General features: G+C 44.7%; 1 protein-coding gene across 2 annotated transcripts in view; it reads right to left on the bottom strand.

Annotated features, from left to right (window-relative positions):
* Positions 1–6110: 6110 nt before the first annotated feature.
* Positions 6111–23297, bottom strand: part of PTPN21 (protein tyrosine phosphatase non-receptor type 21) — a 67120-nt gene continuing 49933 nt past the window's right edge. The window contains exons 13-19 of one of the 2 annotated variants that reach the window (XM_060095747.1): positions 18168–19606; positions 12609–12746; positions 11525–11746; positions 8724–8852; positions 8301–8535; positions 7708–7868; positions 6111–7479 (exon numbers count right to left, since the gene is read on the bottom strand). In XM_060095747.1, the coding sequence (XP_059951730.1) occupies positions 7351–7479; positions 7708–7868; positions 8301–8535; positions 8724–8852; positions 11525–11746; positions 12609–12746; positions 18168–19606 (2453 nt within the window). In that variant the 3' untranslated portion in view covers positions 6111–7350. Of the gene's footprint in view, positions 7480–7707; positions 7869–8300; positions 8536–8723; positions 8853–8995; positions 9838–11524; positions 11747–12608; positions 12747–18167; positions 19607–23297 lie in introns of those variants that run through there. The other variant, XM_060095748.1, reaches the window with a different exon arrangement.

Genomic DNA, 23297 nt, shown 5'->3' with positions numbered 1-23297 from the left:
GTAGTTCTCCCACTTTAATGTACATCAGAATCATCTGGAGACCTTGGTTAAGGCAGATTTCTGCGTCCCATGCCCATAGCTTCTGATTCAGAATTTTCAGATCTGGGATGTACTTCAAGAATCTGCATTTTAACAAGTTTCCAATGTTGCTGGTCCAGAAACAACCCCACTAATAAATGAAGTGCACATTCAACTAATAACAGTAAGTTCCACTACAAGGATGATAGTGTGAGGAGCTCTGCCAACCTGCTGGGAAGTACATAAATATTTTTTCTTCAAATATATTAATTGTTCCACAAATGTCCTGACTAATGAAGTTGGCTGTTTTGATAAGATGCATTCTAACTCATAAGTGATTGATGATGGTGGAGATGTGTGATGACAGACTGACAACTACTAAAAGAAACATCTATTGTCTGGAACATAATTTAAAATAACCCACTGGGGAAATGGGACTAATTATATGCCTCTTTGCGATCAGATCTAAAATTATAAAACAGAACAAACAAAAAAAGCTTTAATTGAACTATTCACACACAAATCATATCTTGCTTCAATATTTATTTTTATGGCAAAAATAGACTATAATATATTCATTTCACATATATTACATTCATTCAAACTTTTTTGCCCATTAAATGTACACACTTTTACAAACCAATGACAGTTTAGAAGATTTAAGCTCTTCTGATTATACATTTTTACATTATTGATCATCAGACAGTAGCACATAAAATGGCTTTTTAAACTAGAAAATACTACACAACTATGTATACAACCTCATTTCAAAAAGGTAGAATTCCCAGTGCATTGTTTGAATTATAGGGCAACTTTCTGAGGAAATGTATTTCATAAAAATTTTCTCCAAATTTTTAAGTTTCTTAGGACTATTAAGTCATATTAACTACTGTTGGAATTTTTATTTAAATAGACTTGTTATCTAGATATTCATTTTTAAACTATGCTTTGCTAGCTTTACTATGGGTAGGGCTTGGATTGCTTCAGTTTTTAACAAAGAAATATATAACAAATTTATGTTCTGTTGCAGTGTAATTCTTCATCTGAACTAAATAGCATCATTAGAATTCAAAATATCTCCCGCTTTTAAGCACAATAGAGTGAAACATTAAGGTGTTTTTATAGGAAAATATTTAACATTTGCATGATAAAAACTAAATGTTTTATATTTTACTCTAAAAAATTACTTGAGAATACAGTAAAAAGCAAAAATATATTCTAATGGCCCAATGCCAACCTTTTGAGTAAGGTTTACTATGCAACCAAGTTTTTTTAAGGCTTAATATTTCTAAAAATATTTTTATCTTTCTCCTCATTTTGTTTAGAAATTGAATACTGATAATTGTGTAATAGCTCAATTCTACAACAAGAAATTAAGCTGCTTACTTTTAATATAGAAATGAAAAGAAATCTAATATGGAGAGTCTAAACTGATACTAACAGAAAATCTTCAAAAACATTAAGAATCATCCCTGTACAATAACTACTTCAACTCTTCTATTGGGTCACAAAACCAAACTATGCAAATAAAACCCACTAGAGCACTACTAATCTAAAAGTTGCCACAAATTATAGCATTTTTTCCTTCTGTTTTTTTATTTCACCTTTTTGTTTTGTGGGCTTAAGATTTTGTATTACTTTTAATCTTGTTTTTATTAAATCTGTCTGGAAATAAGTTTGTCACCTCTGGAGAATATTTACTTTTTATCAGGTTATTTGTTAGACTGAACCAGTGTGGTATCCAGTAAAACTACAAAACCATTAGATCCTTTTAGGACACTTAACCCTAAGATTAAATTACATTTCAATAAATATTACTATAAAGTAAGTAACAAAAGATTTGTCTCATTCAATGGTCCATTACTTTCATGTGATTTCTAATAAATTTCTGGAAAAAAATGTTTGGACAGTCTCAGCATTTATGATAGCAGTCTGACCTGCGATACTTGCACTCTTATGAAAAATGAGTAACTGAACTTCTATTTCCCATTTACTTGTTCAGTTTTCCTCAGCTGATAAATGAGCAGGTGGAAGGGAAAAGCCAGTTACCATTAAATCTGTACTAGTCTCATCAACCTACCCCCCAAAATGAGGATCGACAGGTTCATGCTCTGGAAAACCCAGATAATCCAACCTTCTGAATTTCTTTGGTAGCATAGACCTGTTCCTAAGAGTGAATACTGTACATCTTTTCTTCACCAAGCTTTTAGAGCGTGAATTTAAACTACACAGGCGCACTTAAAATGTCGGTCGTGACAACCAAAATAAAGTACTGGTCTTTATACACAGTTTAAAACCCCCCTACCAGTTCAGTTTAAAATTGCAGATTTATTACACTGGAATCATGTACTGCTATAGCCAGTATGGGTACACTACATTATAGATTCAAAGCCAAAGAAAGCATCCTCGAAATTTTAAATGGTCCTTTTATATGACACACCACAGTCATATTTAATGGAAGGAATAATGATCAAAATATCTACCTAATAAGTAATTTTCAAAAATTTGTAACTATGTTCGCCAAACTGTTAGTTCTACAGGTAGTTCAAACCATTACTCCTTTCTTATCACTCATTTATACTTATTTATAATATTAAAGGATAATTTAAAATAAGTATATGGTTACTACCTCTTTCTTAACCGAGCAACATATTGGACAAAGTTCAGATTTACTCTAGTTTTTTAAAACTAAGTATTTTTTTTTTTTTTTTTTTTTTTTTGCGGTACGCGGGCCTCTCATTGCTGTGGCCTCTCCCGTTGCGGAGCACAGGCTCTGGACGCGCAGGCTCTGCGGCCATGGCTCACGGGCCCAGCCGCTCCGCGGCACGTGGGATCTTCCCAGACCGGGGCACGAACCCGTGTCCTCTGCCTCGGCAGGCGGACTCTCAACCACTGCGCCACCAGGGAAGCCCTAAAACTAAGTATTTTAATTTAAACATTTTTGGAAATATGATGTGCAGCCAGGCCCTAATCATATACATGTGACCTAGAGGTACTCTTTACGTGGGAGTATTTGCCTTGGAACTGCTGCTTCCTCAGCTGGGTGCTGCAGACCTCATACTTCCTTCTTGATCCAGGCCCATCTTCTACTTCCCATTTCAGGCCAGTGACAATCCAAAGGTAGACACGTAAACGGAAACAGGAAAGGTACGGGGGAGGCACTGCCAATTCATCCTCCTTCTCCCCGCCCCGCCTCACAGGCAGTCTCAGAGGCAGCGTCCCTGCTCATCTTCATCATATATCCCATGCCGTTCCTTACTCTTCAGGTGCCACTCAAGTTGCTAGGCAAATGATGGGACATTAATGTTATGTGGAATTCTTTCATGGAACACTGGATCAATGTGACTCCAGCTGCTTGCTGAGGCCCTGTCCCCACTGCCCGGCAGACCCAGAGAGAACGCTCTGTGCTCTCACCAGCAGGGTGCAGTAGGGAGGAAAGCTGCTGTGTATTTTTCTTAGAGTACGGATGACGGGGAGTTGACCACCACTGTCTACCTTTCAGAGCCCCTGTGGTTTAAATAAGCTTTGGGAGGGCAAACCAAGAAAGCTGATACCCACTTATAGCAATATTTCCCCTTGTAAACAATACTCTCAATAATTTAACATATATCTGATCTTCTACAGCATTAATTCTTATTTGGGAACTACCTGAACTATATAGAAAACTATGCCACTTTAACAACCCAAGGACCCCTTCAAATGTGTTCTGAAATCCTCTATCCACCCACCCCTAACACATGCAAACCTTAAACAACCAGACTTTCTGATTTTTCCTCATTTTTTATAAGTAATTATAGCTACTTAGGGTAAATGGAGCCCTTATCTCAGGAATTTGAAAAACTCATGTTCTTTCGAGAATTGTTTTCCCAGGCAAATTCCTCAAGTATCTATTCCTCTATTTTTGAAATGTCTATCCCTCAGTTCAAAAAAAGAGCCCCCTCCAATTTGGATTATTTTAATAAACTTTAAACTGGAAAGAGATGGTTTGGCTTATTCCACATGAAATCTTGATGGAAAGCAAATTCCCTAAATTTACATCTAAAAGAATTCCTTTAAAATGTCTGATTTTTTAAATGATTTACAATAAACAGTAATTCCTTATATTTTAATACATGTAAAGTTTCATATTATGTATAATATGGACATTTATATTTTCTTAATATTGTGAACATTAACTTATCAACCCATTTGAAATGATGTCTCTTCTCATGACGAAAGCTTCACAAAAAAGTTGGCCATGCCATGCTGTCATCACTCCGTCCTACACTCCTCCTCTGGGTTTCTGCCTAGACCTTGGTCTTTCTGGGAATTTCTAAGGAAGCACAGCTTCTGTTTTAATCCTGCCAAAATGTTTTAAAGGCTAAATTCTAGGGTTTTCTGAGTATTTCACAGTAGATGTTCCAGAAGAATATATGTAATAATGATTGCAATTAACATTTCAAATGATACTCTAAAATGAATACTTCCTGTGTTCAAAACTACCAACTAGAGTATTTTATCAAGAGTCCACTAATCAGGAAAACTGATGCCAGAGATGCCAACAATGATCAGTGGAAAACACTGGTTTATAACCTACTGTTTGTGAAAATGTATATTTTGGTAATTTTGATATGAAATTAAGAATATCAACAAACTAAAAGACACTAAAATACTGAAGCACTGTGTAAGTTTGGCGGACAGAACATCCTCAACTCAGACGTGGTGAGCCTATGGAAACCTCAGTGTTCTACAGTTTGCTCTTGAAAATCACATTACTTCGAAGTCTAGTAATGTAGATTTATTTTTATTCAGAAATACTTCCATATTCACTAACTTAATTAAAAGTTTAAAAATTCAAAAGGGACACAAAAAATTACATGGGTCTTAGAAGCTATGTCAAACATGCGAGTTTTAAGAGTGACATTTATACAGTGTAATTTAGCCCTCATAAGTAATTTTCTTATAATCCAATTATTACAACAGGAACACAAACATACCATATATTACTCTTTAGATTTTGTTTTACAGTATGTTCTTGTCAATGGGACACTTCAAAATGTTTAAACTTGACAGAAAAGCATTTTAAAAAAAACGTACCATGGAAGAAAAAAAGCATCAGAAACACTCTACATGGTGTGGAGATGGGAAATATTACAATAAAAAAACTCTTATTCCATTCTCCTGGGGAGCTCTTCCTGAATATTTGCACTTGGGTCTATTGTTCTTTAAACAATTTTAGATTTAAAATCAATTCTTTGTTCCCAAGTGAGAAACATGCCCACTTTCAATATTCATTTTCATCAATACCGTCGGAATTTTCCTCTCAGGTGGTTGGTTTCTGGGTCAGAGTTCGGCAGATACACACACCGTATAAAGGAAATCCTGCCTTACAGCTAACGACACACACTTAGCGGTGACAACAATGAGTTAAACTGCTTTAGGAGTTAACACGGGAATCAGAACTATCCCTAGGATATTGTAATTTGGGGAAATAATCCTGGGTCTGACATTTCAGAAGCTCTGTGTTGTGGAGACGCAGCCTCAAGAAGGAAGGAAGAGACGGCTGCTCAGCTAACCGGACCAGTTCGTCCATCCTTACCTCTTCAGCCCCCATGTGACCAGGCCATGCCAGCCTGGCCTGCTCCTGCCCCCTGGGATGAGCCTACATGGGATTGCCAGGAGCGGAGCTAAAGTTGACCTCAGGTGTGAAGTTAGAGGATTAAGGAGCCAAAGTTCCGGTACATCTTGAACACCACAGTCATCTCGGGGGCCCCGCAAGTCTGGGCTGCGGTTTTGGGAGATGAGGTAAGACTATTACTAACACTTCCCTTCTTTCAACCAAAAGAAAATAAAGCCTCTTCAAGGCTTTTTTTTTTTTTTTTGCGGTACGCGGGCCTCTCACTGCTGTGGCCTCTCCCGTTGCAGAGCACAGGCTCCGGACGCGCAGGCTCAGCGGCCATGGCTCATGGGCCCAGCCACTCTGCGGCATGTGGGATCTTCCCGGACAGGGGCACGAACCCATGTCCCCTGCATCGGCAGGCGGACTCTCAACCACTGCGCCACCAGGGAAGCCCCAAGGCTTCTTTTAATCATCATATAAACCTGATTTGTTAAAAAAAAAGAAGAGAGGTGCAGGTGGAAGAACTTCAAGGAAACAGAGCGAGTCACTGCCAGTGATGGGCCCTGAATTTCCTGGGGATACCTTCCTTGGGGGGTCAGCCCCCAGACTCTTCCCAAGCCCCCCACTCCCCATGCCAGCATCTCAGTCTGAGTATAGATAACACTGCATTTTCTGTAAAGACAAAGGCAGCTTGCATTCACCATCTTGCGTTTACACTGCACTTACTCTTGTCCTAGTCACCCTACATACACATTCCTGATCTCTTCCAAAACACTTTCAATATGTCCGTTGTTACTGTTTCACCTATAAAGTAACACATATATTAAAAACTCAGATTTATTGTTTTCAACAAAAAAAAGTGCTTAAAACCATCTTATGCAACTGTTTTTCACTTCATTTTCAACCAATAAAATCAAACTCATTTGGGTTTATGAATAATACTGAAAAAAAAATAGTGAATCTGATTATTTTCATACATTTTAAATAATGTGCCTTCATTCCCAACTTTAACTTACATTAACTGACTCATCTCAGTACCTTAATGAGCTGAACTCTTGTTTGGAAAATACAGAAGGTACAAATATATAGAATTTTTAGGATAAAAAATTTTCTGAATATAAAAATGTTTTCTTTGTTTCAAAATAACACTTTTAGATTCTTCTTGTAGTTTGGGGTTTGGTAACTACATTGTTAACTACCCAAGATTTTTTAAAAATAACAAAAGATAATAACATAGTTTTAAATACAAAGTTATATAGGAACTACTCACATCTGTGGATCATCCCCATGGAAAGTTCAGTTTCTTAAGAAGAAAACCCCAAATATTTGAGTCATAAAATAAAATTTCATTATCAAAAACTCGTTTAAGATAGACACCTATACGCCTTAGTGATTGCCAGAATTGCCCAGCGTAGCTTCAGCGAAATAGAGAATTATCTAGAAAATACAATCTCCAAATGTGTGCAAGTACTGCAAATAGGACAGATTGGAGCAGGGCAACGCCCTCAGAACCAAGTCCTTCCTCTTCGGCATCTTTCCCAGGTTAAACCCCCTCTTCAGCCTCGTGCTCTGCATACTTCCTTCCATGTGCCATCATTCATCCCGTCACTTACGTCCTGATGTAGTGCTCCATGTGCATCGAGTGGAGGAGACAGCATGAATTCGGCAAGCACTCTTTTTTTTCCGCTGTAAACGCTTCACATGATCGGGTCCCGGTAGGAAGTTGTGGGAGCTTATATGAGCCTTGAGCTTTTCAGGAACTGAATGAGAACTCGGTATACGAACGTGTACTGGCAGAGGGTCTGCACCATCATCATTCTCTGTTGCCTCAGCATGTCCAGCACCCGTGGGATGTCCAGCACCTAGAATGAGAGAAGCAGTGATAAGGGTAGTGCACACCCTGGGCGGGGGCGGGAGCGTCCTAGCAGAAATGTGGCTTCAAGCAGACGGTCTCTTTTCTACCTTAGCATCTTCAATAGAGAATCCCCGAGGACATTTGTTCAGAAAGAGCTGTCAGGTCACTAGGTCCCTCTCTTCCCCGGCCTTGTGCCTAGCCCACCTCTCCCCTCATCAGCAGAGGAAATAAGCACCTCGTTGTGTTCCAGACAGGCAATCATGATCTCTGACAAAATAACGACGCCAGTCCGTCCCACGCCAGCACTGCAGTGGACCAGTAACGGAGGGTTGGGGTTTTTTGGTTCACTTGTACTATTTGTATGGCGTCGAACAGACTGGATCTCTTCAAGGTATGCTGTGAAATATCAATGAAACAGAAAAACACAAAGGGATTAAGGCCTATCAAATTGACAATTTTCAGATCATCTCCACTGACTGAGAAAACTCCTGATACACAGCACCAGATGCCAATTAACCAACCCCAACTATTAACTGACAGTGTGATCTTGGGCAAGTCCCTGACTCCTCCTGGGCTTCCGTCTTCTCATCTACAAAATGAAAAGGAGAAACTCTCTAGGAGTCAGTAATGGCATTCTACTCATTACCAAATTATGCTTTAAAACCCCTTCTGTTAAGCCTCCCCTAAACACTTGAAATTTTTATTTTAAAACAAGCCCACAGCTTACATGGGACAACATAAAGGAAATTTTTCAGGAACTTAAGGCTTCCTCTCTGTGGTGGATTTAACAGCTCTGGCAAAGGCCGTGCTGGGAATGAAGATACTTACATAAAAATCCCTTGAGGTCCTCTGGACAGCCATGCTCAGGCCAGTCTGTGTACTGGAGATGCCACACCGTCCTCTCCTGCCCCGTGAGAAGGTGCTTCATCTTCAAGCCCGTGGTGGCATAGCAGCCCGAGTCTGTGCGGAACCGGGTGGTGATCTTAAACCTTCCATAGGTGACAGTGTTGTGCCTGGAACCAAGGCGTGGCCAATACCTAAAGCTCTTCTCCCTTCCACCCTCCTGTTAGAGACAAGTGCAGTTAAAACACAATACAAGAGCCAGCAAAGGATGCCCCTCACAGAGAGCATGTCTGAAACTCAGAACTGCAACCTTACCCTGCCCTTTTCTGTAAAAGTCAGGATTACACATGATCAACATAAACTGTTTTCTGAGGCTAAGAAAATCAATTAAGAGAAATGAGTACTTACCTCTTCTGCTGTCACCATTGCTATAATTGCAATTCCCTGTTCCCAGACCATCTGCCAAAAGTCCTGACAGGTATTTTGTAATGGTCCCTGAGTGGCAATATAATCCCATTCAATTCCACTGACAGAGACCTGAAATCAGAAAAGGTTTTAAAAAAAATTAATAGGTATGTGTATAATACATGTATATACATTTGTTCACGGTAATATGAAAAAAGCAAACTGAAATATTCAGCAGAATAAATAAAAATAAAGACTTTTATCTTATTCTTTTTCCTTATTAGTGCCATTTCCATTACTGATAACTTTATAAATGTATGCGCTATGAATTCACATATCTATATGACCTAGGGCAATTTCCTTAAGCTCTCCAAATTTCAATTTTCATCTGTACAATAAAAATATTCCCTACCCTCATGTTGTCAGGATTAAGCGAGCCAATATGTATGGTGCCCTGCACATGATAGGTTCTTAATAAATGATTGTTATTGCTGCTGTTAGGTTCTTCTCATAAAAATAATATCAACGTCATCATATCCCAAATTTCAAACACAATTTTCCCTCATGAAGTACTACACACACTGGATCAAGTACTAGCAATTAAGTCAAAACCTAAGTTAAACTTCAAATTTCTAGGGGAAAAAAGTCTTCCTACCTAAGGAGTTCACCTCTGAACTTCTGAGTCAGGATCACCCTCCATACTAAATTTCCACTTAGGATTTAACCTCCTTGAAAACAGTCTAATATAATAATTACAGGATTTGTAGTCAGGAAATCTGGGTTAAATCTCGGCTCCCCCACTGAGTGACGACCATAACCGCTTTCTGAGTGCCCTGAGTGTAAACCCTGGGCCACGCACCCTTCCAATCATGCCCCCATTTAAGGCTGCAGCCTGAGTCACACCCCCATCCTCCCACTGGGCCCGTGGTGGGTGGCACCAGGCACCACAGCGAACAAGAAACCAGGGTGGAAGGATCTGATGGGGTGCGTAATGGGGGGAGGTCAGCACTTCCTTATTCAGAGATAAGTACAACGAGGTCCCACACTGCTAAGTGGTCGATCCACGAATTCTGAAGTCAGACTCTTTCCACTGTTCTTCGGGCTGTCTCTGAAGATTCTGAAATACCACCACAGAACCACAGTGTTATTCAACCCTCATCCACCCAGTCACGGGAGACTGGCTAAGCTATTCCAAAGAGATGCTCAGTTTTTAAATAACTTATGTCCATGTTTAAAAAGCTTGTGCACAAATTCCCAAAGACCATCAAGGGTACTGGCTTTCACAGGCAGACTGCTGGGCCTCTACAAAGTCTTAAGTGTGAAACGGCTCTCATCAAACATCACTTGCAAACTAAATAAAATGTGGGAAAGAAGGAAAATAACACCTGCCCATAGACACTTACTCATTCACTCACTATAAGGACATTTCTTCTTCCCAAAACAACGAACTGACTCTCCAACCAGCATGGAGAAGACAGAGCATCTGGCTTTTCTCACCTTCCCGTTGTGAATCATCACTTTTTCCATTTTAATGGGTGTAACGTTACCCCAGTTAAACGGCATTATATTGTTTCCAGGGAAAAAGCAGCACTGCTTAAGAACAAAATGATATTTAAAAATGATTAAAAGGGGGACCTCCCTGGTGGCGCAGTGGTTAAGAATCCGCCTGCCAATGCAGGGGACATGGGTTTGATCCCTGGTCCAGGAAGATCCCATATGCTGTGGAGCAACTAAGCCCATGTGCCACAACTACTGTAGCCCGCACGCCTAGAGCCTTTGCTCTGCAACGAGAAGCCACCGCAATGAGAAGCCTGCGCACCACAACGAAGAGTAGCCCCCGCTCGCCGCAACTAGAGAAAAGCCTGTGCGCAGCAACGAGGACCCAACACAGCCAAAAATAAACTAATTAATTTAAAAAATTTTTCTTATAAAATATTTAATGGCTACAAAAGAAAATAAATGATTAAGAGGGACTTCCCTCATTGTCCAGTGGTAAAGAATCTGCCTTCCAATGCAGGGGACGTGGGCTTGATCCCTGGTCGGGGAACTAAGATCCATCCCACCTGCTGCAGGACAACTAAGCCCACGTGCCACGACTACAGAGCCCACACACCCTGGAGCTTGCGTGCCACAACCAGAGAAGAGAAAACCCACACGCCACAACTAGAGGGAAGCCCACGCGCTGCATTGAAGAGCCGGCGCACCACAACAAAAGATCCTGTATGCCTCAACGAAGATCCCTCGTGCCGCAACTAAGACCCGACGTGGCCTAAAAAATAAAAATTAATTAATTAATAAATTTAAAACTAGGAGAATGCTAGAAAGGCTGGAGGCACAGAAGTACTTAAACTTTTAACAATCTTAAAAAAAAAATGACTAAGAGAGTATGCAAAGAGTACAGATGGCATCACCATAAGGAAAAGCTTTGGTAAACACCAGACACTTCTTTTACATAAAAATGCATGTAGGTATGTGATAAGGACAAACAATTCAGCTGCTCTTGAGAGAATTTATGAGCTATAAAGAGGTCTTCAGATTTAGAAGCACAAAGTTCTCCAGTCAGACAAATGAGTGGTCCCGGAGTCCTGGTAACAACGCTGGGTGCAGAGGGATCCAACACATGGAGGGAGCAAACACTGTGTGTCCAGCCTTGGTGTATGGATTTCCCAACTTACAGTACAGTTTGTCCCAACGGTTCAAAACTAGGATGTTTTTAGAAAATAGACATGAATACAATTCTTAGCATTCTCCTAATTTAACTGGAAACTTCACATCCTGTGTATCACTCTAAACATTCCCCTCACCTTAATATGTGACGCGTTGATGTAACCGGTATTGTTTTCTTTGGTTGGGACCAGTTCCACTCTGGCATCATCATAGGGAAGAACATCTTGGAACCGATTTCTTTCTGCATTTTCAGGGAGTCGTGCTGTTGAGCACTCCCCATCAACGAGCCGTTTTTTAAGAATTCTTTCATATTCTGTGAATACCATTCCTTGTTCTAACCGCTGTTCCAGAATTTTACACTGAAAAATAGAAAGTGAGGAATAATATGAATACAGTCCCATGCCACAGCTGCGTTTTGACCGTACACTTGAAATCTCGTTTTCTGCTTCAAGTCCAGTATTATCTAATGTTGAAAATTCTAGATGAAACCAAAGTTAAATTTAACAAGTCATAACAACAAAAGAACAAATGAAATAATCTTATTGGTGAGAAACGTGATGCAAAGTTCTGTGTAAACTTGGCCTAAAACAATTCGTTGAATTCATCTTCTCTAAATCTATAGTCAATTATGCGACCCTCTAAGAATGGAAAATTCTCCTGGAGAACAGTAAATCCTAAAGTAGGATAATCAATTCCAACCTCTACAAACAAATGCTTCAATTTTATTATATAAAAAACAGAAAACATTATTGGAAACTATCTCCAGGATCCAGTTGTAAGCAAATTAATTTTTCCTTAGCATAATTCATGCCTGTCTAATTTTGATATAATAGAACCTCATAGCAAATACATCTCAGTCACGAAGTTTTGAAAAATTCAGTAACCGTTCACTGTTTTCGATGTAATGAAAGCAGTCGATATCTGCTTTCCTTCCTATGTGTACTCATATGCATTTGCACATTTCCTCTAACTTCATGGCCAGAAGGTAAAGAACAGTATTCAGAAACCAACAGACAAAAATCAACATTTAGCCTGAAACTATCTATTAAGACATTAGCTATAAATTTGCCCCAGTTTTGAAGGCCAGATGACAAAATTCCTAACACTCATTTATAATTATCAAATGTGTTAGAAAATTCAGTAAAATCTCAAGAAGGCAGCTCTGCAGCACTGTATCAGCTGTTCCAGGGCAGGCGTGCAGACCCGTGGTCTGGTACGTACCCTCTCATCATTCGTGGCTCTGGCAGGCACCTCCTTTCCTTCATCAGGCAGAGGCAGTCGAGACAGGGAGAGTCCGTTTAGGGCAGCCAGTTTGAGAGGACCAATTTTTTTTGCATCTACTCGGCTCTTTTTCATTCCCTACAAAAATATTTGTATGTATATATCAAATATACACAAATACAATCCCTCTGAAAAGAGATTTCAATGGACTGAAGGCAATTAACAGAGGGAGGGTTCTCCTAAACCAACAACCACAGGAGAGCTTACACTCCACACACACACACACACACACACACACACACACACACACACACATTTGTTTCACAAAGATTAGGAGGAAGACACTCCTTTTAAGGCCAAAGCCCTGATAAGTCTTCCAGATACAAGGTTTTGAAATGCAACTGGTTTCATGAAAGGTGAGGCTCCAAGCAGACAGCATTCCTTCACAGGACTCCTGAATATCAAACCGTGACACACACAAAAATCAGCTGCAATCCACAAAGAGGGTTTTAAATGTAGTCACCTCATTGCAATAAGCTTTTTTTTTTTTTTGCGGTACGCGGCCCTCTCACTGTTGTGGCTTCTCCCGTTGCAGAGCACAGGCTCCGGACGCGCAGGCTCAGCGGCCATGGCTCACGGGCCCAGCCGCTCCGCGGCATGTGGGATCCTCCCGGACCGGGGCAAGAACCCGTGTCCCCTGCATCGGCAGGTGGACTCTCAACCATGGCGCCACCAGGGAAGCCCTGCAATAAGCTTTTTATACATTAAAAAAAAAAAAACAAATTCATTCTTTTTCAATGTCTTCTCTGGTGGCTCTATTGTATTCTACATTCTGTTGCAGACTTGTGTGACGTGGGTTAGCTCACCACACCTCTGGTAAATGCCGTTAGAACCACCATATTTTTAAATGAGGAGAACATCAGGGCTGAAATCTCCATCATTATACCAAGAGAGGGTACAGGAGAGGGCATAGATGGGATTCTGTCTCCTGAAAACTGGTGTTTCCTAAAGTTATTATTAAAGCCAATGATTTTGCTCTCTGAGGCAAACGAGCCCGAGAATGCCAAGTCTTCTTCAATAGTCTACACCTCCTTGGAAGCCGTAGTAATGATCACGACGGTAGCCCTAATGTGACAGAAATGGTTTTCTCAGTTCTATCTCATAAATGAAATCAGCAGCTCTCTTCTGTCTCATAAATTAAATCAACTTTACTGCAGCTCTGTCAGCCTTGGAGAGAGAGAGGGAGGCTACACAGACTAAAAGGTTCCTGCTTAGGCTAAAACGTCATGATTCTCATGTGTGCAGAAAACAGTGGTGTGCAGAAAGCAGGTAAATGTGTAACAATGGACTTTGTGGCGGGGGAGTGGGAACAGCTCTGATGTGTGAAGTCTGCCAGGTTCCACGGTACAAATACTCCCATCACAGCTAACTTCAATCTGCCAGTGTAACATCAGCGGCCTCACAAGAGCCTGAAAATTTCACACTCAGCTCCCACCAGCCAGCAGAAGTGGCTCCAGCACTGCTTGGCCTGAAAATGACTCAAAAGGCCTCAGCACACACGTGTTGGGTGATTGGTAAGGTCAGCTCTAAAGCCAGTATATTTTTTTAAATTTATTTTATTTTATTTTATTTATTTTTGGCTGTGCTGGGTCTGCATTGCTGCGCGTGGGCTTTTTCTAGTTGCGGCAAGCAGGGGCTACTCTTCGTTGCGGTGCACCGGCTTCTCATTGTGGTGGATTCTTTTGTTGCGGAGCACGGGCTCTAGGTGCGCAGGCTTCAGCAGCTGTGGCTCGCGGGCTCTGGAGTGCAGTAGTTGTGGCGCACGGGCTTAGTTGCTCCGCGGCATGTGGGATCTTCCCGGACCAGGGCTTGAACCCGTGTCCCCTGCATTGGCAGGCGGATTCCTAACCACTGCACCACCAGGGAAGCCCTAAAGCCAGTATTTGAAGAAAGGGGCTTATAGTCAAAACTCACTTCAAATACCCCTTACTTAGCCCTCAGAGTACAAGAGCATGGTTTTAAATGTACAACCCGTACAGTGATTTCTCATGTCAGAACCACCACATAAGACTAAGGGTGAAACAAAAACTCTTTATGTAGATGCACAAGCACTCAAACCAGTCTACCTTTTCCAGATAGCAATCAAGTCACCACAGGTGGAGATGGGTGGAGAATTCTAAAATGTTTCTGCTTATCTGCAATTTATTTCACTGTTTTTAATACTAAACCTCTAGAACCATAATTCACGTTAGTATATTTGCTTGCTGTAACAATTAAAATAATGGCCACCCTGAGTTACTATGAAAGGGGGCCAGAGGATTAGCAGAGAGTTGGACTCTTCAGCTCTTGGGAAGCCAGGAAGTTAAATGTATGACGCCACCTCACAGTCATGAGTTAAACTTGACTGAGCATTTCCCCCCAACAACTCTCTGGGGTCATCTCAGTTACAAATGAGACAATGGGAGTCAGAGAGATTAAGCTGTTTGCCCAGTGTCACACAGCTGCCTCTTCATACATGGCAAATAGGGTCAACACAATAAAAACCACGCAGTAAAATCAGTTATGCTGCATCACAGGATTTAGAAAGCACTTTTCATGCCTAACCCTATGTGGGACCTAACACAACGCCACAGCAGACAGAGGAGGGGTGACCGTCCTGTGTTAAGGATGGAGAAGCTGAGGCTCTGGTGTGTAAAGGGCCCGGCCCACTGGGCAGAGAAATAATGAATGGCAGGTTGTGGACTCAGACCCAAGTTTTCCACTCGTAGGTCCTGTACCTGCTCCTGGGCCACAGCTGCCATTCACATTCCTTAAGCAGGGAGATCCCTTATGAGAAAAGAAGGGGTGAAAAAGGATAATCCAATCACATAATTTCATTAGGTCTAAAAGTCAATGAGGGGGAGATTTTGTATTTTTAGAGAACCAAACCGATAAAAGTCCTCAGACTTAGCAGAATTTGCTGGGCCATTCAGAACTCCAGGGACAATAGGCTTGAATACTGGACTCTACTCAAAAACAAGCATCATTCGGGGAAAGACTCGGGTCACACATAAAAACTACGTCCATGATGTAACCAGTGAAGAGTGTCAACTATGAGAGGGCCCCGTGCAGCTGGCTCAGGACTCAGGCAGAGTTACTTCGGGAGACACGTCCACACCCTGTCCTGCCCTGAGTCACTGATTGTGAGCCTGTGCCCTCCGCTTCAGCCAACCTGAGACACTGGCCTTTACTGTCAGACAGATGAGTAAGAATGTACTCCCAAGAAAAACTAAAAATAAATGTACAATTCAAACCCATTAAAAGAAAACACGTTTAAATTCACGGCACTACTGTCAGTAGCTTGAGTCTGTGTACACTGATCTATTTCACAACCACTATAATATTGTGTGAACTTTCCTCCTGCTTATGAAGTTGTCTATAGCATCTTAGAAGATCTAATAATACACTAGGGCAGAACCATATTTGTGACGCACGCTCAGGTCTTGAATATGCCCACCAGCAAAAATGGGGGGAGGAGTCCCCAGCTGCCAGGACACTGGGAGCACCTGGGAGACAGAATGCATAGGCTAATTAATCACTTTCACTTGGCAGGAGCGCAGGGCACAGGGAATGGAGCCCTGGGCAAGGAGGAGCCTGAGCAAGGAAGCCAGATGACTCAGAGTGGACACGCTGATATGACAATGCCACAGATGCCTGGGCAAAGCTGAGGAACTCAGAGTTAAAAGGTTTCAGTGGAAAGAGAACAGCAAAGCTTAGACAAGCAATTACTACTTAATAAAATATACAGTATACTTTGATGCAGAACAATGTAGAAGATAGGAGAACCGGTTGCGGAGATAAATATGGGTTTAAAATTTCAGTTCGGTCACTCACTAGCTGTGTGACCTTGGGAAAGTTACTTAATATCTCAGAGTCTATTTTCTCATCTGTAGAAACAATAGGCCCGTTGTAAACTGGACATGGTAAAGCAGATGGCCTGCTCAGCACACAGGAAATGCTCTGGGAATGGCAGCTAGGGATGATGTTATGCTCTTTTATGTTTTGCCTCAAGTAGATAAAAAGTGCTTAAACCACCGTTATTTATCATACTGAATATTAAGGAGCTGCATTTTCTACAAGGGACCTTCCTTGAGTTCTCAGTTCACTCAGTCTCTCTTTTAAAGAGGCCTGGAGGTAGGAATGTAAATTGGTGCAGCCACTATGGAGAACAGTATGGAGGGTCCTTAAAAAACTAAATCTAGAACTACCATACGACCCAGCAATCCCACTACTGGGCATATACCCTGAGAAAACCATAATTCAAAAAGAGTCATGTACCACAATGTTCACTGCAGCACTATTTACAACTGCCAGGACATGGAAGCAACCTAAATGTCCATCGACAGATGAATGGATAAAGATGTGGCACATATATACAATGGAATATTACTCAGCCATAAAAAGAAACAAAATTGAGTTACTTGTAGTGAGGTGGATGGACCTAGAGTCTGTCATACAGAGTGAAGTAAGTCAGAAAGAGAAAAACAAATACCGTATGCTAATGCACATATATGGAAACTAAAAAAATGGTACTGTAAAGACGCAGACGTAGAGAACAGACTTGAGGACATGGGGCGGGGGAGCGGGAAGGGGAAGCTGGGACGAAGTGAGAGAGTAGAATTGACATACATACACTACCAAATGTAAAATGGATGGCTACTGGGAAGCAGCCGCATAGCACAGGGAGATCAGCTCGGTGTTTTGTGACCACCTAGAGGGGTGGGATAGGGAGGGTGGGAGGGAGGTTCAAGAGGGAGGGGATATGGGGAATATGTATACTTACAGCTGATTCACTTTGTTGTACAGCAGAAACTAACACAACGTTGTTTAGCAATTATACTCCAGTAAAGATATAAAGAATAAATAAAGAGACCTGGAGCTCTTGGGTTTTTTGTCTTGACAAAGTGCCACCTTCCCAGCTCCAGAATCACCCTCCAGCCCTCAGAGATCACAGCCCAGCAGTTCAAGCTGTACCCACACGGACTGCGACATTAGGAATACATGAGGGACACTTCGGGGAACGCTTCCCTCAGACCCCAAACAAGCAAACTGAACAAGAGCAGCCCTGGACCCTGCATCACAGCGGGGTATTTTTACAGGTGGCTGACAAAGCAATCCTGGCCAAAGTCGTGAAACCTTTACTTCCTTTTCCGTCACACTGCATTACTAAAACTTCCCATTCATTCTTTCTCTTCCATTCCACAGAGCCTCCTACATTTACCTTTCACTTCACCTAAGTTATTACCTCCAGCAAAACCACAAAAATTCTAATCCCTCCCCATTATTTCCATAGATCATCAAACTCAAAGTATTACAAAATAAGACAAAAACTGGGCAACATATGTGTTGGCTGGGGGGTGGGGAGGTGAAACAACTTAAAAGGAAAAAAGCTGAAAAACATCAGAAGTAATGAGTGAAAGAAAAGATGGACAGAGGGCAGAAGGTGTTGAGAAAAGTCAGGTGTACAGGGCACCGTGCTGGGTTGGGTGAGGCGCCCCCCGTGCACCCTGAACGGCTCACCCCTAACGGCGGAAGCCCTTCCACGACGTTCTTCTTTCCGGAGAGGAGATCTGACACCGGCCTCTTCTTCAGAGAGTCCCTCCTGGCGCGGTACCTCCCCGACGTGGTGAGGTCCGACTCGGACATGGAGGGCGTCAGCAGCCCGTCCCTCCTGGGCAGCGGGCCTTCCCCGGGCGTGGGAACTGGGCTGCCGGCCCTCCCCTTCCTCTCGGCCTCAGTGACGTGGGCCTTGGGCTCAAGGCTGTGCACGGGGCCGGCGGCCGGGGGGCCGGGCGCGTGGGGGCTGCTCAGCGGGGCTTGCTGGGAGTAGCTGCCCCGGGGCGCCTGGGCAGAGGGCTGCGCCCGCGCCCCGCGCTCCTCCTCCAAGTCCTCCTCCTCCTCCTCGCTGCTGTGTATCAGCATGGTGGCGTCTGAAAGAGACTTTTTGTGACCGTATCTCAGGCTCTCCTGCTCGTCGTCGTCGTCTCGCTTTGTCCTTTCCGTGACGATGTTCGGCTGGGAGCCCGCAGAGACGGCCCGCGGAGCCACGTCCGCCGCCGACGCCGACATGGTCCTCTCCTTGAGCCGCAGGCCCTCAAAGCCGTGGGTCAGCCCCGCGATCTCAATGCTGTTCCGCTTCTGGAGCTGGGCGTGCCGGGCCGAGGTCAGGGGCTCGCTGACCTCCTGCAGGGAATGCGCCACCGGCAAGCTGTCCTCCTGGAACGTCTGGACCGAGTGATGGACCCGCCGGGTGATGAGATCGGGGTTGCTGCTGCTGATGTAGAGGTGGCGGGACAGGTCAGGGGTGCTGTTGGCGGGCCTGGGGTACGGGTAGGGGGGCGGCGGGCGGTACACCTGCGTCCTCATGATGTTGGGGGCTGGGTAGTCCCGGGCCTGGAGCTGCACGTTGGTCAGCTCGGGCACGCTGACGGCACCCACCACCGGCCGCCTCTCTGCGGGGTACGGGTAAGGGGCCTGGCTGTGGAAACTGTAATTCAGGTTGAACGGGTAGTGGGCCGACGGCGGGGAGCTGAAGTGCGCGTGCTCCCGGATCTCGGGCTGGCTGTAAACCAGCGCATCGGGCCTGCTGTATGCGTACGAGCTGCCGATGTTGAGGTTTCTCAGCGAGTGGCTCTGCCTCTCGGCGGGCGCCAGGCCTCTGTGGAGCTGCTTCATCACCGTCTCATAGTCGGGGGTCGGGCGGTAGGACGGGGGGATCAGGGCGCTGTGCCGGTGCGACGGGACATAGTCAGGCCTCATGATGTCACTCCCGGTGATGCTCGGGTTCGAGGACATGGGTGAGGGCTGCAAGTAGGGCTGCGGGTTATTTAAGGAGCTGGTGCTGTGTGCACTGTAGACACTGCCGTTGCGGAGGCGACCACTCAGGTCGATCTGGGCTCGATCCAAACTCGTCTGAGAGTGACAGTAGTATCCGTTCTGGTTGGTCACAAACAGGTTATCTGGGGGGAAAAACAAAACATTTAAAATGTACATTTTAAAATGAGATTTTCTAAATGTACAAAAGTGGGTCAATTGCTCTAGACAAATACTGAGACAGGCCCCCAACGCTGATGACATTCTCAGCGTACCTCATGAAACTCCACCCTGAAGGGACCTGGCTCCAGCCACAGCTCTGAGTGACCCTGCACAGCGGGTTTCTGGGAGCCTCACCTCCTCATCTAGAGAATGGGGATGGCCCTGCCTACTCTAACGGTGGTATTCAGGATTTGACACCCAATAAAGAGCAGCCAAATCTAAGTCCAATATTAAGAGTACAACTGTACCACAAAACACTGTCTTTTTCTGAAAGTCAAAAACGTGTTTTAGGGACTTCCCTGGTGGCGCAGTGGTTGAGAGTCCGCCCGCCGATGCAGGGGACACGGGTTCGTGCCCCAGTCCGGGAAGATCTCACATGCCACAGAGTGGCTGGGCCCGTGGGCCATGGCCGCTGAGCCTGTGCTCCGCAATGGGAGAGGCCACAACAGTGAGAGGCCCGCGCACGGCAAGAAAAAAAAAAACAACAAAAACGTTTTACTAGAGACACAAAGCAGACTTTCTGGAACTCTGGGGGACTGCAGGAGGAGATACTGTTCAAGGCTTTGGGTCTCTGACCCTGCTTTCTCCCCTCACTGGAGATGTGGCCTTGATGATGCTGAGCTAGTTCAAGCACCAACTGTCCGTAAACAGTTCCTTAAATGAAACTCTAGGTGGGCTGTATAGATTCTTCCACAGTGAAGACACAAAAGGGCAATAGTTGGGCAGGATCTGAGCCTCTTCAGGTCCAACAGTGTCACCAGTAGCTGTATACCTCACTAGGGGCCAGAAGCCAAGAAGACACTTGCTAAGACAGCCACACCTGCCCCCTGTTCCAGCCCCCATGCTTCAGTAAGACTGGGGTCCAAGCTAGCAGAATCTAGCTTGGCTGTGTGTGCACCTGTTTGGGCTGGTAGGAGGCAAGCTTCTTCAGTCCAATCTGTAGTTCACCTGGAAAACTAATGAGGGTGATTTCTAACCATCAGAGAACAGCTGGCATCGAAAAGCATTCTTTTTTTGATTCAAAAGCCTCTTGGCGGTGCAAGTGCCAAATGATTATCAAAGTGAACATGCCACAGCCTCGTGTGTGGCACACACAGCCACAAAGGGATGGGCCTCAAACGCACCACTGTTTCTTCTTGTGGACACACAATGCTTCCTTGTTCCTGTCCATTTCCCGTATCTGGAACACTCTGCAATCTGCGTCTATGGAGTCCCCTCTACTCACTGCTGTCACAGCTCAGCCTCATTCAAACCCGTCCAGACAAGCACGATAGCCGCCGGCCTGGCCTCCCCATCTCCAGGCTCCTCTGGGTACTCCATGAACCATTCATTTATGAGTCTGTATGTGTAAAAGACTATGCTAAGAACTAACGGGGGGAAAATGACTGGAATCCAGATAAATATAAAGGGAAAGGTGTGTACCAAAATCACCAGTATCCAAGGAAGAAGCGTGACAATTAAAGGAGATAAGCGTTACAGGAGTCCGGAGGAGGGAAGGATCGCTTCCAGCTTGGGCCAGGCTGATGGGACAGGGAGAAGACCAAGAACAACCCCCCAGGGGATACAGCCCTCAAGGGGCCTTGGGGTGTGTGGGTGGGGTTTCATCAGGAGCTGGGCTCTCTACCTCTGAATGTGCGCGGATCGCTCGGATCCCCCCACCTCACCTCTGGAGGGCAGGCACAGCCACGTGACGAGTAACAGTCAAGGGGAAGTGAGCAGAGGGCAGAGAAGCCATTTCCATGCTCCCTTCTCCTTGCCACCGTGCCCAACATTCCAGATGGAAAGGGACCCCAGCCCGAGTCCCTGGGGAGGCCGACGTGGCGCAGAGCCCTCCTGCCAGTGCACAAAGGACGGGTAACCTGAGAAAGAAGCAAGCTTTCCCGTGTAAGCCACTAAGAGTTTAGAATTTGTTCCCACACCACAGCCTAGCCCATCCTGACTGGGCAGAAGCATGTGGGCAGGAGGGTGCGTGGGATAAAGACCCTTGTGGGTGACTGAGCAGTGCGGGCAAAGCTGGGAGACGAGGCACAGAGGGCGTGCTCAGTCTGGCTGGAGTACCAGGTAGCCGGAGAGGGTCCAGAACAGTGGGGAATAAGACAGGAAGAGTAGCATAAAGAAACATCACAGAGAACGCTGAACACTAGACAAAGGAACGATCGTCAGGGAGATGGGATAAGATGAGCCTGGCTGCTGAGTGTCAGGTGAACCAGGGAGAGTGGGGATTGAAGACTGAAGATATCAGCTGCTATGATGCAGGAACTAATGAGACGTTTAAAAAAAAAAAAAAAGAACTGGATTGGCAGGAGCAGAGGGACAGGGCAAAGGGGACATGGAAGAGATGTCACATGGAGCTCATCAGAGGCGATAGGGTTTGCAACTGTCGGGGTATCGAAGGCAAAAAGAGAAAAGAAAAATTACACTCAGTTTGGAATCCAAGGAACCAGGAGTGTGACTTCGTCGTAAAGAAGTAAGGAACTTGGGCAAAGGGACTCGTGGGCTAGAGGGATAGGCTCAAATGCAGGATGTCAGTCTTCAGCGAGCTGTGATGGTAGATAATATTCACTGAGCGCTTCCCACTCAGCCGGGTAGCCCGCTGAGGGCTCACATGCAGTAGCTCCCTTCACTGCCCCAGCAGCTGTCAGACAGATGAAATGTGGGGCTGGAGCACAGCAGTGACGACGGGGTGGGAAACGCAGACAGTCATCCTCGCTGAAACCCGAACCACGGATGAAACAAGGCCGTTGCGGAAGCCCGCGGTGGGAGAGGAGGCCCTGGGCAGACTTCGGGAGCAGGGAGCACCGATGGTACAGGAGGATGGAGAACCCAGCGCGGGGAAGAGAGGTCCGTCAAGAGGCTAGACTGCTGGAATCGGATGGGAAGGAGAATGCGCGGGGCTCTGGGGACCTGCGAGAGGGCAGCTGGAACGGAGTAGCAAAGGTAGGAGAAGTAAAGGGGTAACCAGGAGGCAGAAGGAACACACACGTGTTACTCTCAGAAGTGGGGTGAAAAATGAAAGAAAAAAATAATTCAAACTGCACTTTGGAGAGAGAAGAGAGGAAGAACAGTAGGATGCTTGCAGATGGAGGAAAAGGGATGAACAGCAAGGAAACACTAACAGTGCAGAGAGAAGAGCCTTTTCCCAGAAGTGGGTGGGAGCTGGGGTCACAAAACCAAAGGAGGGCAGCGTGCAAGGAGGAGAAGACCGTGAAGAAGGCGAAAACATCCTGAGGGGGACACTCTGGGAACCCAGAGCCCAATCCATCCCCTCCCACCCACCCGTCGCACTGCACAGAAAGTCTCATCTTACACACAAGGCCCGGCACCAGCAATGCGTCACCACCCACCTTCCGGTCCCTTCACACACCATGTTCTACCAGTTCCCTGTGGGACTGAGTCCAGCCACCCTCTTCCTTGTTGGTGCCAATGCATTCACTATCCACCCCCCCTTCACAAAACCAGGAGCAGCAATCCCAACAGGAACCCGCCTCTCTCTACATATGGATATCTACCCATCTCTCGAGGCCCAAAAAGCCTTTCTCAGTCTCTCCAACATGATGAGCAATTGCTCGCTCTCTCTCATCACAACAATCATGTTCTCTTTGCATTTAAGTTATT

This window comes from Mesoplodon densirostris, chromosome 4, assembly GCF_025265405.1.
Source record: "Mesoplodon densirostris isolate mMesDen1 chromosome 4, mMesDen1 primary haplotype, whole genome shotgun sequence".
Lineage (NCBI taxonomy): Eukaryota > Metazoa > Chordata > Mammalia > Artiodactyla > Ziphiidae > Mesoplodon > Mesoplodon densirostris.
The sequence above is the reverse complement of the archived record's forward strand: the minus strand, read 5'-3'. Positions and strand labels throughout refer to the sequence as shown.